At 36.3% G+C, this 17,123-nt stretch overlaps 1 protein-coding gene across 1 annotated transcript; it reads right to left on the bottom strand.

Moving 5' to 3' along the window:
- Nucleotides 1-1,338: 1,338 nt before the first annotated feature.
- On the bottom strand, nt 1,339-16,883 carry LOC135153698 (aminomethyltransferase, mitochondrial-like). The gene is made up of 4 exons (XM_064097742.1): nt 16,669-16,883; nt 10,047-10,207; nt 8,103-8,184; nt 1,339-5,610 (listed from the first exon to the last, which is right to left on the bottom strand). Exons 1-4 carry the CDS (start codon nt 16,832-16,834, stop codon nt 5,402-5,404), a joined length of 618 nt encoding a protein of 205 aa, XP_063953812.1. The 5' UTR covers nt 16,835-16,883; the 3' UTR covers nt 1,339-5,401.
- Nucleotides 16,884-17,123: the final 240 nt, after the last annotated feature.

Raw genomic sequence — 17,123 nt, 5'->3', positions numbered from 1 at the left:
TAGAAACATAGCTGCTGCATAATTAGTGTGATTCATTTTTGTTTTGTCAAAATTATCTCATCGGCGATTCCGTTAAAAATGCCCTATAATGGGACCTAGAGTTACATGTATATTTGTATTTTACGTACATTAAAGCCACCGACAAGCTATGAATCGGCTTGGAGAAGACATGCACGCAACTATAATAGAGTCTATAACCATGGACCTACTAGTACACAGTAGTAACATACAGACAATGAGGCATTCAGCATGTTCAGGGTTTCAAATTCAAACCGCTATACGCAATCATCTATAGCATAACTTCAATTGAAACGGATTTTTCCTATTGTTAGCTGCTTTGTGATTTTCACACCTTCATCCATTGTTCTCAAAACGTGCTAGACGGCGTAATTGACCCAATTCAGGTTCAAGGGGTCGTTATAGCTATATAGGATCGTTGACTTCAACCAAGGACCTATAGATGTACAGTGCAGGCACATTATGGCCCACTCTAGACCGTTGCATGAAATCACCCGAAATATCTTAAATATTTATGAATGCATAATGAGGGCGCGAAATCTGATGATATTATGGCCTGAAATGTGGACATTTCAAGCACCTTTGTAACTATAAATATGATGCATCAAGTTAATATATTTAACCATTAATGCGAACGCAAACCGTGAGCCAATTTTTTTGATAAACTGTCATGAAAAGGGGATTTCAAGTAGTTTGTTGTATAATCAATATTGAGACATACATAACTCGCCAATCAAAATGCAAGCGTGCAGCGCTAGCTGAGGCGCGATAGCTCAGTCGGTAGAGCGGGGGTTTCGGATTCCGGTGAACTGGGTTCGATTCCCAAGTGGTGCGCTAGTGCCCTTTGGTAAGGCATTTATCCTCATTACCAGGTCCCTCGGAGAGGACCTTAAGCCGTTCGTCCCCTGGTTGCTTGCTCACAGGCATTCGTGCTTTCTTAGCAGTCAGGTAAAACAACCTCGGTATAACCTTGATACGATTTGACAATCAGACCCAAAAAGGGATATTTTGAAAATTTATGGAATGCACGAGAATAATAGGTACCAATCAAAATTCGCGAGTGCGCAGCACGAACAGAAAATATTAATATTCAGACCATAAAACTGACATGTTTACAGAGCACTTTTCAAAAATCAATTTGTAAATCACACAAAATAATGAAGTTGAATTTCCGAGGTGAAATGTGTTTTGTAAATTAACTTTCAAACTTGATATCTAAACTCATTGAACAAGATATGAAAATCACCTAACAGGCAATGCGAGGGCGAAGCGCGAGCGAAAATTGTATAGAGTGACCTGAAAGATTTTTTTCCCCAAGTCTTTCCCTCATCTTATTTTATTCACTCGTCTTCCTCTTCTTTTTTCTCCTCTCTTTTCCCTCCTCTTTTCCCTTTTTTCTATCTTTTTTTGCTCGTCCAAGGGGGGGGAGGGAGTCCCTCGCGCCCCGAACCGCCTATGCTTTACGGAAAACAAGGTATCATAACGAAATGCATATAGAATATATTTTAACCTGTTGACACCTTCAAACAATCTTAAAAGATGTCCTGATAGATCGCAAATATGAAAGGCTACCAACTGACTTCTATTTTGTCTTATTTACGTTTCCAACTTGTCGAGAAAATGCATCTTTAATATTTCTTAACGGAGAACAATTAAGGGATCATAACGAAAGGCATATCAAATCTATTTTGTCTTGTTGACCCCTAAAAACAATTTTTAAAACATGTCCTGATAGATCGCACACCCATCTGAGATGTTTGTGACTTCTATTTTGTTTTATCTACGTTTCCAACATCGTCGAGAAAAGACGCATTTAATATCTCTTAACGGAGAACAAGGGATCACAACGAAAGGTATATCAAATCTATTTTAACTTGTTGACACCTAAAAACAATTTTTAAAACATGTCCTGATAGATCGCACACCCATCTGAGATGTTTGTGACTTCTATTTTGTTTTATCTACGTTTCCAACATCGTCGAGAAAAGACGCATTTAATATCTCTTAACGGAGAACAAGGGATCACAACGAAAGGTATATCAAATATAATTTAACTTGTTGACACCTAAAAACAATTTTAAAACATGTCCTGATAGATCGCACACCCATCTGAGATGTTTGTGACTTCTATTTTGTTTTATCTACGTTTCCAACATCGTCGAGAAAATACGTATTTAATATTTCTTTACGGAGAACAGGGGATCATAACGGAAGGTATATCAAATCTATTTTAACTTGTTGACCCCTAAAAACAGCTTTAAAACATGTTGTGATAGATCGCACACCCATCTGAGATGTTTGTGACTTCTATTCTGTTTTATTTACGTTTCCAACATCGTCAAGAAAAGACGTATTTAATATCTCTTAACGGAGAACAAGGGATCACAACGAAAGGTATATCAAATCTATTTTAACTTGTTGACACCTAAAAACAATTTTAAAACATGTCCTGATAGATCGCACACCCATCTGAGATGTTTGTGACTTCTATTTTGTTTTATCTACGTTTCCAACATCGTCGAGAAAATACGCATTTAATATCTCTTAACGGAGAACAAGGGATCACAACGAAAGGTATATCAAATATGATTTAACTTGTTGACACCTAAAAAGAATTTTAAAACATGTCCTGATAGATCGCACACCAATTTGAGATGTTTGTGACTTCTATTCTGTTTTATTTACGTTTCCAACATCGTCGAGAAAAGACGTATTTAATATTTCTTAACGGAGAACAAGGGATCATAACGAAAGGTATATCAAATCTATTTTAACTTGTTGACACCTAAAAACAATTTTAAAACATGTCCTGATAGATCGCACACCCATCTGACATGTTTGTGACTTCTATTTTGTTTTATCTACGTTTCCAACATCGTCGAGAAAAGACGTATTTAATATTTCTTAACGGAGAACAAGGGATCACAACGAAAGGTATATCAAATATTATTTAACTTGTTGACACCTAAAAACAATTTTAAAACATGTCCTGATAGATCGCACACCCATCTGAGATGTTTGTGACTTCTGTTTTATTTACGTTTCCAACATCGTCGAGAAAAGACGTATTTAATATTTTTAACGGACAACAAGGGATCAAAACGAAAGGTATATCAAATATATTTTAACTTGTTGACCGCTCGAAAAATATGTATCACCAATCAATATGAGATGCTACCAACTTCTATTTTGTTTTATCGACGTTTCCAACTTTGTCGAGAAAATGCATCTTTAATATTTCTTAACGGATAACAGGGGATCATAACGAAAGGTATATCAAATCTATTTTAACTTGTTGACCCCTAAAAACAATTTTAAAACATGTCCTGATAGATCGCACACCCATTTGAGATGTTTGTGACTTCTATTCTGTTTTATTTACGTTACCAACATCGTCGAGAAAAGACGTATTTAATATTTCTTAACGGAGAACAAGGGATCATAACGAAAGGTATATCAAATCTATTTTAACTTGTTGACACCTAAAAACAATTGTAAAACAGGTCCTGATAGATCGCACACCAATTTGAGATGTTTGTGACTTCTATTCTGTTTTATTTACGTTTCCAACATCGTCGAGAAAATGCGTCTTTAATATTTCTTTACGGAGAACAGGGGATCATAACGGAAGGTATATCAAATCTATTTTAACTTGTTGACCCCTAAAAACAGCTTTAAAACATGCTGTGATAGATCGCACACCCATCTGAGATGTTTGTGACTTCTATTCTGTTTTATTTACGTTTCCAACATCGTCAAGAAAAGACGTATTTAATATTTCTTAACGGAGAACAAGGGATCACAACGAAAGGTATATCAAATATATTTTAACTTGTTGACACCTAAAATCAATTATAAAGCATGTCCTGATAGATTGCAAACTATTCTGAGATGTTTGTGACTTCTTTTCTGTTTTACTTTCCTTTCGTCAATTATATTTCGTCATGGAGAACGGGAGTTCATAACGAAAGGTATACAACGTAAATTTTCACTCATTCGCCCCTCAAAACAATTTAAAAGCATGTCCTAATCCGCCACCGTTTTGCTTTTTAAATTGGTACTTTGTACAGGAAGCTAGCCCCAGGCAACCCCTATTCCCCCCTCTCGTAGATCCGCCCGCACCTCACGCGCTGCATTCGCTGCAAAGCTTCGCTGCAAATGTTGATCCGACGTGCACGCCGAACACTGACCTCATTTTATGTGAAGTGTACGCTGGCGCGCTGTGTGTGTGTGTATGTGAACCTGCACTATTCAGTGTATTCTCGTGCGACGCTCCGGCGGATTAGCCAATAGCGATCGAGATAATAATTGCCCCGTTCCCCAGCGTGTACGGATTATGCAAATTAGCTTTAATGTAGAATATAACGGTACTTCGTACTAATCTCTTGGAACTCCTTTGCACACTCTCATTATGGAACAATGGCTATGCACGCGTTGGAACGCATTTGGGGTTTTGACGCCTCGCCTTAACAAACATTTTTACCACTTTCCCACCTACGCTATTGCATGGTTAAAAAAAGACTTTATGCATGGCTGATTGTCAACAAAACTTAGTGTAGAGTAAGTCTAAAAGCTAGCATGTAAAACATCTTCATTTCATGAAATTAGTGAAATTGAAGCCTTATTTCAAATAACCAGAAATTTGTTATTTCTTGACCATTTTCTGTGATTGAGGTATAAAATTAAAGAGCAGATATTGAAAAAAAAACATTTTAAAAATGTGGTTTTCTCTTTAAAACCCTGACACTACCTGCCAAGTGGCTTTTTGGTATCCTTTCTTCAAACTGTTTTACTCACATGAATATAATAATATGTCCATTTATATAGCGCAGTTACTATGTGCATATACTCAACTGCGCTTTGATACTTGGTATCATATTATTACCCTGGCTGTAGCTGAGCCGCCATATTAATAAGCGCCAAAGCATTCACGGAATAAATCCTACTGGGTACCCACAAACCTCACCTGGGTTGAGTGCAGCACAATGTGGATAAATTTCTTGCTGAAGGAAATTACGCCATGGCTAGAATTTGAACCACGACCCTCTGTTCCAAAGTCCAGAGACTAATCCACTGGGCCATAACGCTCCAATAAGTGAGAAATCTTCTGTGTCTTACCGGAAGAAAGAGGGGCCTCTAAGCTTTACAAAGATAGATCATTTGTGATTAAGTTATTATAAATCATCACTAAATCTCGGTTTCGTTTTTTTTTGTGGGACGCATTGAATAATTTGCCTGTGGATCTCATAGTCCTGGTCTTGCTAAGCAAGGTAAGTTTTAAGCTAAATCAATTTATACATGTGAAGGCAATTGAGTTATTTCAATTTCCTCATGTATCATTGAACATTTACAAAGCTTCTTTAAAAGGGTGGTTATTCCATTTCTAAGTCAAGCTAAAAAAAGTGCAAACAGAGAGAAATGAAAAGATAGTATAGAACTTTAGTACCTCGACACCATCTTCTCCGGTATAACCACATCTTGTCACTCTACATTTTGGGATACCAAAGACTGAGGTGTTAACTCCTGACATGAAGGACAGTTTGCTGAGATCATCTGAAACTCCAGCTTGTAGCACTCTGACCATGGCTGGGCCTATACACCAAATACACATATGACAGACTGGTATATTGGAATCGTTTCTATCATTATCAGGACTTTAATGCAAATACACCAAGGCCATGGACTTGAGATTCAATTCAGCTCAATTTTTTATTTGTCAAGCATTCATTTAAAAGCACAGAATTGGCCTCAAGCTCTTGGTACAGAAACTATGGCATCTCTGTAAAAGATCAAATGTTACACTTAGAACACTAAGTACGGATACCGTGTGAGTAAAAAAAAACTTGACACCTCACAAATCCCCAATTTAAGCAAAAATTCTATTATGAACACATCATTATCAGATATGGCCTGAAAGAACATCATCTCCCAAATACTTTAATACTATATTTATGTGGTATGTGTTAACACTGGATGATCAGGAGGTACTCTTTGTAGTGATGTAAATTCTGATTTGCGCCAAAGTAAGGCATGACTGCAATGAATGATTCCAGATGTCATTGACAATGATGCCATAATCCAACAACGGTTGCATTAACATCCATTTCAAAACACCTTTTTCACTAATTTACATTATAATTGTTTAATAAACACATTGTAGTATCAATTCTCAAGTTAACTTCATTAAAAAGGGATTTGCAAATATGTTCACTAATACCTTGGTCACATTTGCTCTACGGCGGCCGTACGGCGAGTCGAAAACAGCCGTTTTAACATTTTTTGTCCAACTTCATATAGGTGGTTTGAATTAAAATTAATAAAACGGCTGTTTTCGACTCGCCGTACGGCCGCCGTAGAGCAAATGTGACCAATGTATAACTCATTTAGATTATGACATCATTGGCATTTGGATTCTTTCATTGCAGTCATGCTTACTTTGGCACAAGTCAAAATTTACATCACTACTGAGAATATCTACTAATTATCCAAGCGTTAACGCATTTATGGTATCAAATTAATTGGGAGAAGCTACTCTTTCAAGCCATATATAATGATCATCTGCACATGTGATATTTTTTCCTTAAAATGGGATTTTTGAGGTGTCGCCTTTTTTATTACTCACACAGTACATCAGAACAGAAATAAAAATAATTATACACAATGAACACCCCCTATTGATAAGCCTCAATACCCCTTTCACTAGCCAGCCATTTATGCAATTTTTTTTTCTCCCATTTGTGCTGAAATTTGTAGGAACCTGCTATATTGGCTTATAAAAGTTGTCTTTTCTCTAAAAATATCAAGACTTGCATTATTCATTAATATTAAGCATGCAGAAATACATGGTTGTTTGTAAATTTCACATAACACATCTGATGACCTGTTATGTTATGTGGCATACCTTAATTTATGTTTTACTTTTTGGGACTGAAATAAAGTCTATTAACATTCTCATAGATACAAGAATTGATGCTGGTTAACAAAAATAGTTTCAATATATCGTAAAAAGATCAGATTTCAAATTTAAAGTTTTGAGGAACCAAGCTGATTTAGAATCTAATTTTTGTGACTTCATAAAGACAATTTTATGAAGCACTATCCTGGTTGTACTAGCCCTTAAAATAAAACAGAAATTGAGCTCTATGAGAATATTATATGCTGTTACTGGTACTGTTTAGGGTAAACTATCAAAGATACACAGTTAGCATTTAAATCTCTTGACCATAGAACTACAAGTTTCTACAAACATCTAATCATATTCACTGAAATGGCCACCTTCATTCCCCCTCCCCTCTTTAATCATTTGGATTCTTTGTGTCTGATTACCTCATACACGTAGATTTGTATTCATAAATGCATTAGCTCATCAGACTACATTAGTACATGTATAGTCTCATACTAAATGTACATCTCAGAGAGTATTGCATTTACTTTACTTGTGTGGAACACACAATTTTAACTAGAAATAGAATCAATGAGGACAATTTAAAACAAATAATCATCCCTTTATTATCATCACTCAATTACAATTTATTGACATTAATAATTTCATCATTATAGAAAACAACAAGTTGGACTACTTAATTCTTGTAAAAGGGGATTTGCAGTTTTCTACAAGTTTCACCATAGTTGAAAAAAGGCTGGCCAATCAATAATAAAAAATAAAAGCTTCTGATAATTAAATGATCTGAAAAGGGAAAATATATTGCAAAGAGATTCTCTGAAACTTAGGTGATAACCATGTGATAAACAACTCAATCTAAGTTACAACTTTATATTGACAATGACGAATCCACCTCCATCACAAAAGTGCCACCTTCTGTATGTTTTACTATTGAATGTAATGTGCAGACGAGACAAAATAAATAAGGCATACTTGAATGATGCAGTCAAATAACAATCAGATACATCTTAGTTCTGCGTTTATGTCAAGTATTGGGGTAGGATATCAAAATAAGATGAGGTTTAGGATGAAAATAAGGTTATAGATCAGAGTAAAGTATAATGTTATAGGGTGAGGGTCGAGGATAGTATTGTATATAAGACCTGGTGAACTCAAGATATTGATGAAAATTCATACTGACCTTGCAGGGCTATCAATGCCATATCTGTAATTGGTTCAAATGATACATCATGACCCTCTGATATAAATGAATCCAGTTTGTTCTACATTTATAAAAAGATTGAACAGACATGAAATGTATTCTGTTTATATCTATTTATTATGCAGCATACTCATACTTACAACAATGTGTGAATTTCACACCAAGTAAACACACCCTCCTTTATTCCTCCCTCTCCCCCCCCCCCCCCCACCCTCTCTCTCTAACTCTATTTTTTTTATTATTGTTTTTTATTTTCACTTTTTTATATTTGGTCTATGCATCCTCTTCCTCTGCAGAACCCTGCTTGCTCTTCACTGAGATGCTGGTCTACTGCGCTTGTTATAAGTTTCTAAATTATCTTCGAAAAAATCTTACTAGGGATTGATAAGGGAGTGATTTCACACCATTTATTGCAGTTCCTCAGGTTCCCTTTCTTTGGAATTTTGACTATAACACCTTCTGACCTGTTGATTTTGAGAAGGCATTTGACAGCATCCATAGAGAGAGCTTGTGGCAAAGTCTCCACTCGTATGGGATACCAAAGGACATTGTCCAGGTTATTAAGAGCTTTACATGCAATGCGGAAATAGTGACATAAAATTTGAAGTTAAATCAGGAGTTAGACAGGAATGTGTCAAGTCTGCAATTCTCATCACAATCACCATTGACTGGGTAACGATAAAAACTAATCAAGATCACCCGAGAGGTATCAGATGGTCCATATTTTCCATCCCGGAAGACCTCGATTATGCTGATAATCTTGCCTTATTTTCACATACACACCAGGACATGCAAACAAAGATGACAAGGCTGAGTGAGTATACAAAACAAGTTGGCCTTAAAATCAACGAAAACAAAAGAGAGATAATGAAATTAAATAACACAAATGTGTTACGATATACAAGTGAATTTGAAAGATGCTTATGGAGCAGAGGAGTTCAAGTACCTTGGTAGTATTGTCACAAGTGATGGTGGGGCAGAAATGACATCAGAAATCGTCTGAATGAAGCATATGTATCCTTTAAAATGTTGAACAAAGTTTGGAGATCGCAGCAGTATAGCACAAGAACAAAGCTGAGACTGTATCAAAGCTGTGTCCTGTGCTGGAGAATGACTGAAAAAAAAACTGTCAGTCTTTCATACAATAAGCCTCAGAAAGACCCTTCCAATTTTCTGGCCAAACAAAATCACAAATGAAGAACTACTCACACAATGTAAACAAGAGAACCATAATCCCCAGAAGAAGATGGAAATGGATAGGACATATTCTCAGGATGGATGCCCAAAATATCACCCGTGTAGCTCTCCACTGGACACCGTAAGGAAGAAAGAGGGGACGGCCCAAGACCACATGGTGCAGAACAGCAGAGGGAGAACTAAAAAACCTAAGGCACACATGGAGAACTATACAGACCTTGGTCCAGGACAGACAGAAGTGGAGGACATTAAGAAAAGAAAGTTACTAGCAATAGCGTATCCAGCATTAACTATGACAAAGAAATGTACGGGCCCATGAAGAAGCATAATAGAGTCACTATTGTCCCCAGACAAATGGGCCCATGAAATTCTTTGTAGGATCTGATACATGCATGACTATTATTCCTGTTTTATGAAAAAAATGTAAAACTTATGTACATCACTGTTATGTTTATTTGATATATTCTAATTCATTCCAATAAGATCAACTTACATTGAACTTAACCTTTACAATTTAACTCATATTTGGGGTTGGACTGGGTCTTCATGGCATGTGATTAGGTGCAGGGATACAAATTTTGTGATACCATTGAATAATTACCACCAAAATATTTTCTTTAAAATTTAGTAATGTAATGTTAAGAGCTAATACGGTACCAACTTATAATTATGATTTCAGTCTCCTATCATTTAAAATAAACAGTAGCACGACAACATAAAATATACCTTTATATGAGCTTGATCTTTGTCTGCACATCCTGCATTGGAGACAATGTATAGATGGTCCTCAGAGGTTTGATTAATGATAAGGTCATCGATAATGCCTCCATGGTCATTGATCAGGAGGCTAAGGGTACCAGTGTTTGGTTTCAGGGCTTCAACATCAGCTGAAAACAAATATAATAGATACAGATTTATTTTGTTGATAGGATGAAGGGGAATTTATCATACATCAAAAACTAGAGGGATTCTAGCACACAATCAAAATGCATGCCTAAGCCATTGCCAGACCAAGAATATAAAAAATTCAAATAATGACCTCTGTGATCTTTGACTTTGTGACTCAAACATCTACTCGATCATCCTCACTCATAGGAACAGTGATTTTCTGTGATCGCGGAAAACGGACACAATTCACGAAATCGGCCTTTTGAAACAGAAATCACGGAAATCATTTTTTTCTCAAAATGCACAGAATAGCAACAGAAATTACTCCCAAATCCTCAACAAAAATCCGACTATTAACTGGAAAAAAACACGATCTCACTTCGCTACAGCAATCATGACAATCAACACATCATAACTGCACTCGAGCCCCTCCATCACTCGATCGTATCGAAATTAGTTCACACACATCCACATATGAGGCAGAAACACTGCCGTGTTTTGCTGCCCTCTGCGTTCGGTCATAATGCATGATTGCGGTGATTCAACAAATCCAAAATGACGGATAGGCGGAAGTCGTCGACTGCTCAAAATGATGTCCAAAAAGTCTTCAAATCAGCAATAAAATCTCATTTAACCATAAACTAATGCTAATAATGTGAAAGGTGAGGATGTATTCATGTTATGTTTCTTTAATTAGTTTTTGTCCTCGAATCTCTACGATTAAAATCGATTTTAAAGCATTGTTAGTACAGTGGCAGATACAAATTTTGACCAGCGCGAGCATTTTGACATCGTTACTCATTGCGTATTGATTTTCTATGTAAATAGAATTGTCACTTTTTCATATACATGTAAACAAAGACATGCTGGAACAGAATTTAAGATTTCCTGAAACTGAAAAGGCAAATTTTGAGAAACGTAAAATCACTGTCACTACTCATATCCTACATACATGCCACTTGCTCACTGAAACCATCCTGCCTGTGGGGAATCTACATGTAGGACTATGGTATGCCAATGCTGTACAGAGCACACATATATTAAATATCATTTTTGTAACCAAAATTACTAATTTCCATACAGTTGCAATTTATTTCTCATTAGGAACTTGGGAATAATTTTTTCATTCACCATAGCGCTCAAAAACTTGAATTTGGGGCATATTTTTGTGTACGCCCTCTATTGGTGGAAAGTAATATGGCAAGAAAATTTTCATTTTTCAATCTCTAATTTTAATCAAGAAAAAATAATTCAAGAATTAAATTTACTTAAAGGTGAAGTCCACCCCAGAAAATTGTTGATTTGAATCGATATAGAACAATCAAACAAACATAACGCTGCAAATTTCATTGAAATCGGATGTAAAATAAGAAAGTTATGACATTTTTTAGTTTCGCTTATTTTTCACAAAACAGTTAAATGCACAACTCAGCGATATGCAAATGAGAGAGTCGATGATGTCCATCACTCACTATTTCTTTTGTTTTTTATTGTTTGAATAATACAATATTTCAATTTTTACAAAAAAAATTGACAAAAAGGACCAACTTAACTTAACCATAAACTGTTAAAACAAAGGCAATTCCACATGTTCAGGGATAAATAAAACTTTTTTTCACTTGACGAGGAGAAAATTAGAATATTTCATATTTCATAAAATAAAATACAAAAGAAATAGTGAGTGGGTGACGTCATTAGTCTGCCAATCCCGGGGGGGGCCACTTCCATTGACGAGTGGATACCATGCGCGACCACGGGGTCTCGAAAAGCACCCTAAACACGTATTTTCCATATTCTGAAAATGCACCCCTTAACAAGTATTGGCGTCTCAAACTCTACCCTGAACAAGTATTGGAAACAAAACTATACTCTTGGCAAATATTCCCTGAAATGAACCCCTAAACAAGTATACAGCGATATTTTATTGCTGTGTCACGGGTCCGTCGGTCGTCGGTTTTACCTAATTTACACACCATTTGGTTTAGTACCTACGGCCCCATCTCCCTCACCTCGCGCAAATCGGGACTCTAAACACGTAGTATTGGGGCAAAAAGGACATGCTTTATACAACATTTTAATTTTGTTTTATCATCCCCGCAAATGTGACCCTAAACACGTAGCTTTCCTAGCGAAATAGATACCCTTTTTTCATTATTTTTGTGTTTTTGACACCCTTATCACGTTACGTACGTAACGTGCCCTATCTTGAAAAAGACATCCTTTTTACGTGTTTTCTTGGTCGCGCATGGTATCCATTCGTCAATGTAAGTGGCCCCCCCCCCGGGCTGCCAATTTGCATACCGACCAGGATGTGCATATAACTGTTTGGTGAAATTAAGCGAAACTTTGAAATGTCATAACTTTCTTATTTTACATCCGATTTTGATGAAATTTTCAGTGTTTTGCTTGTGGGATTTTTCTCCTTTTTTTCAAATCAACTTTTTGTTTGGGTGGACTTGTCCTTTAAGAGCCAAGTTATATGATGAATAGCTGTAATGGAAACTGACAGTGTAAAAAAATCAAGCATTTGTCCCAAAGAAAACGAGAAAATAAGCCAAACATTGCCACCCTTATTTTACCACACATGGAGATGTAACAGAGAACAAGGTTATATCATAACCTTGTTCATTGAATGAGTGATAAATGCATTGGAATTGATCCCTAAAGATCATTGACCTTTGATCTCTTGGCCCTTAAATCTAATGAGATCATTCTTACTCCATTTGCATGCTTTAGTCGGGTACAAAGTTGAACACTCAAATGGTTCAATAGGGGAAGGCTAGGTAAGTTGAGCACAGGGCAAGTTGAGCAACCACCCCCAGGCCAATAATGAACTAGAGATGCTCGGCGGGTCGCGCAGCCGAGCACATGTATCCCCCGAACCCACCGCGTCATCCGTCATTGCGATATATAGAGCTCACACAGAAATTTGACAAATAAATACAATCATTATGGCGACAATGACCCTGCCCACATTTTTCCTGTGGGTATCAAATTTGATGACAATAATATGACGTAGCAGCGTGACTCTGCAGAACCTAAAGTATTGTCCAGTATCACCTGTTGGGGAATAAAATTATAGAGTACCGGGGTAATCTGGATATGTTTTGTAAACCTAACCCTATCAAAAATGATAGGCATCTTCGCTTCACCTTCTAATATTGCTTCTAATATTGTTTTGTTGAAAAGTGACTTTTACGGTTGCGGAGTTAGGTGTCATAAGACAGTCTTGGATGTAAAGTTTAACGTTGACCTGAAAATGACCTTTGACCTTACCATGTGACCTCCGACTGCAGCATAACATGCAGGTTCAATCTAAACACACGAAGAATAGTCAAGTGTTGCATTGCATTGGGGTTGCATCCTCGCTATATGTGTTGCCATAGAGCTATTAGGCCTATATTTAACCCCGTATTAAACAAACCCTGTTCTATATCGTAGAACCCGCCCTAAAAGTAATCGCTTTTCTCTTCGCCGGGCGTTCGCCCTTTCCCTTTCTTCATGCTTGGCTGTAGACAGAATGGTGGTGGCCGTCTGTTTAGAGTTTTAAATATTTTTGTTTTAATTTTTTTTTCCAATTTCTCCTCTGTACTTTGTGAGTGGAGCCAAATAATCTGAAACTGACTGAAACATTCAGGAAAGATAAAAAACAACAAAATATTGAATGAGAGTATGTTGTATTCAGATCCCTTTATGATGGCTCTCCTGATTTTCTTTCACCAATCCACTTCTTTCTTTCTTCACTTTCCTCCCTCCCCCTTTCCTTTAGGGAGGGCCAAGGAGTCAGTATCGTCAGTATACAGTAAGCTGCACAAGCGCCTCGTTCCCGTATTTAGCACGCCAAGCTATATACGAAGAGAAAAGGTGCATAAAAGAGCTACAATCCACATGAATAAAAATCAAACTCGGCCCTTGCCCATATCTGGGATTCTCGTATCTCTTTTAGTCTTGGAGTACTTTCAGATTCATGAAATAAGATTCCGAAAGTAAGCCGTATTTGGGCAATCCTTTGCTTCGTCATTCACGTCCGATAATCAACGTGTCTGAATCCTTATTCACGTACGATACAATCATGGAGCTGTAGCTCAGTATAATATTCTTATCCTGTGTGTGCTATCGCTAGTAGTGGATTATATCTTAAACTAATACAGAGCGCAAGCATGTCGCCAGCCGCCTAGCATCGGCTCATTGAGCCTGCACGCACCGTTCGATGTTTGCTTTCTACTCAGCTACACACACAGTACTGCACTTTGTTGATACGGGGATTTCTTGATACTGCGCATGCGCCATGACGTATTCATCAATATGCATGAGGTCGTAATGAATATGCTTGATTCGAACGGTGTTCTAATATCAATTTATTTTTACCCGGAGAGGGCGTCAACAAGAAAGTTCCAAGGATAGTAGGTTAACCGATATCTGTTATAATAAATGTTTCACCCCTCAATATCATTAAATAGAAAAGTTATGCAAGTTTTTTTTCCGGGATAAAATAGAGCAATAATATAGGTATTTAATGAATGTAATAATTTCAAAATTGATTCATTGCCCTTGTCTGAGATCAACCAATCATACACTATACCTTTAAATATAATAAAGACATAACAACATTGTTATTAGTCCAGGGTCCCATTTTAATACAAAGAGTTACAATTGATCAGATCAACCTCAACTACATATGGAAATCCATTAGGGTCATAATTTTTGCTCCACGAATTTTGCACAATGAACTCTGTAAACAAAGTACACTGAATTTTCAAGAGAGTGATGAATGTACTGTATGCATCATAAACATATCTAGAAAAGATTTTGAATAAACATGTATTGTAGATGATGATGTGGCTGGCCGTCCATAGTTGTGGTTGATTGTATCAATCGCAACTCTTTGTAAGACGGGGCCCAGGTATGGATCTTCATTCTTGTCATAGTCTTTTACATGATGGATGCATGAGAAATGTGCGGATGCAAAATTATCACATTAAGTTCGGACTGGGGTAAGTTGAGCCAACCAACATGGGGCAAGCTGAGCCATGGTAATTCTTATAGCAATGTATATAAAAAACAAACAAACAATTATAAATAGGTGAAAAATATTTCAGAAGAATTAAATTTTAAGGCAAGGTACTTATTTCTACAAGATTATTAATCATCCATATATCAATTCTAACATGCAATAAGCAAAAAGTGTCACACCTTACCCCGTCTTCCCCTACCTATTGCAAGAACAAGATGACCACTATGATTCCTGACCTTTGACCCCATTAACCCCAAAATCTTACAAGATCATTACTGCTCAAATAAATATACATGTACAAGAGCCAAGTTTCAAGAATAATGCTCATAGGAACAAGATATTTTTGGGTATACAATAAGCTGTGGCAATAAAACTCATGACCAAATACCCTAATCAGATCATTGTAGCTCCTTATACATACTCGGATTTAGGTTGAACTTTGGACTTCTCTCAAATAGTTCTTTAATTATAGTGGGAACTAAAACAGGATGTTGGACAGACATACAACCCAAAAAATAATGTCTCTGGCAATACGGAAACAACTTACAGTGGACAGAGGCATAAAATAAAATCATTTTTATTTTTTAAAAGGTTACTTTAAAAAAAAATTAAAGGACAAGTCCACCCCAACAAAAAGTTGATTTGAATAAAAAGAGAAAAATCCAACAAACATAACATTGAAAATTTCATCAAAATCGGATGTAAAATAAGAAAGTTATGACATTTTAAAGTTTCGCTTAATTTCACAAAACAGTTATATGCACATCCTGGCTGGTATGCAAATGAGGAGACTATGACGTCATCCACTCACTATTTCTTTTGTATTTTATGATATAAAATATGAAATATTCTAATTTTCTCCCCATTGGAAGTGATACAACGATTAATTCCTCCCTGAACATGTGGAATTAGCATTGTTTGATACTATATGGTTCAGTCAAGTTGGTCCTTATTGTCAAATCTATAAAAAATGAAATATTGTATAATTCAAACAATAAAAAACAAAAGAAATATTGAGTGATGGACATCATCGACTGACTCACCTAGTTGTGCATGTCACTGTTTTGTGAAAAATAAGCGAAACTTTAAAATGTCATAACTTTCTTATTTTACATCCGATTTTGATGAAATTTTCAGCACTATGCTAGTTTGATTTTTCTCTTTTTATTCAAGTCAGCTTTTTTCCTGGGGTGGACTTGACCTTTAACTTTAACAAATATTTAATAAGCAAGTACATGTAAATGATATAGTGAGCTTCCTGTAGGTTGATAACATACATGTAAGATGGACAGATCATCTGATCTGTGCTTTAAATATATGAAAGGAATATCTTTTATAACATTACTTCAGAACTGTTTACCTTTTGAAGACAAGTTATCAATAATTTCATTCTCACTTTTGTTGAATAATGATGTTTTTTTTATTCATTAGCATAATTATACAAACCAACTGTTAATGACTCGATAAACTTGATCCTGTCCTTTCCATAGATCCTGCTTTGAAGCATATGTGACACATCAAAGATGGCTGCAGATGTTCTACAGTGAAGGTGCTCCTTTACAAGTCCAGATTTATACTGAACTGGCATGGAGTAACCAGCAAAAGGGACCATCTTGGCACCATGCTCCTTATGAAAGTCTGATAGCGGAGTCCTTTTTAATTCACTCTGGAAAAAAGTCAAGTGATATATAATTACTTGAAGTAGGTCTGAGTCACATCTATTTTATAAATCATTTAACCACTTTTTATTATTCAGGGGCATTGGACAGGGGGGAGGGGCATTATTTAACCAGTCAGTCCGCAAGCCCTGAAAAAGTTTTATCCAAGTGATATTCATGACTAGAGGGTTTTTGCATAGTTAATGAGCTTGGTGCGAACCAAAACACCTCTTTTTATTCAGC

This window comes from Lytechinus pictus, chromosome 3 (genome assembly GCF_037042905.1).
Source record: "Lytechinus pictus isolate F3 Inbred chromosome 3, Lp3.0, whole genome shotgun sequence".
NCBI lineage: Eukaryota > Metazoa > Echinodermata > Echinoidea > Temnopleuroida > Toxopneustidae > Lytechinus > Lytechinus pictus.
This window is presented reverse-complemented; position numbering and strand designations above follow the sequence as displayed.

Excerpts from the sequence above, each read along its gene's own strand:
- LOC135153698 (XM_064097742.1), bottom strand. The coding sequence starts at position 16,834 with ATGGTCCCTTTTGCTGGTTACTCCATGCCAGTTCAGTATAAATCTGGA. Across the intron at positions 10,208-16,668 it reads TATCGAGTCATTAACAGTTG|CTGATGTTGAAGCCCTGAAA; the intron begins GTTTGTATAATT and ends ATTTGTTTTCAG. Across the intron at positions 8,185-10,046 it reads AAGATCAAGCTCATATAAAG|AACAAACTGGATTCATTTAT; the intron begins GTATATTTTATG and ends TTATAAATGTAG.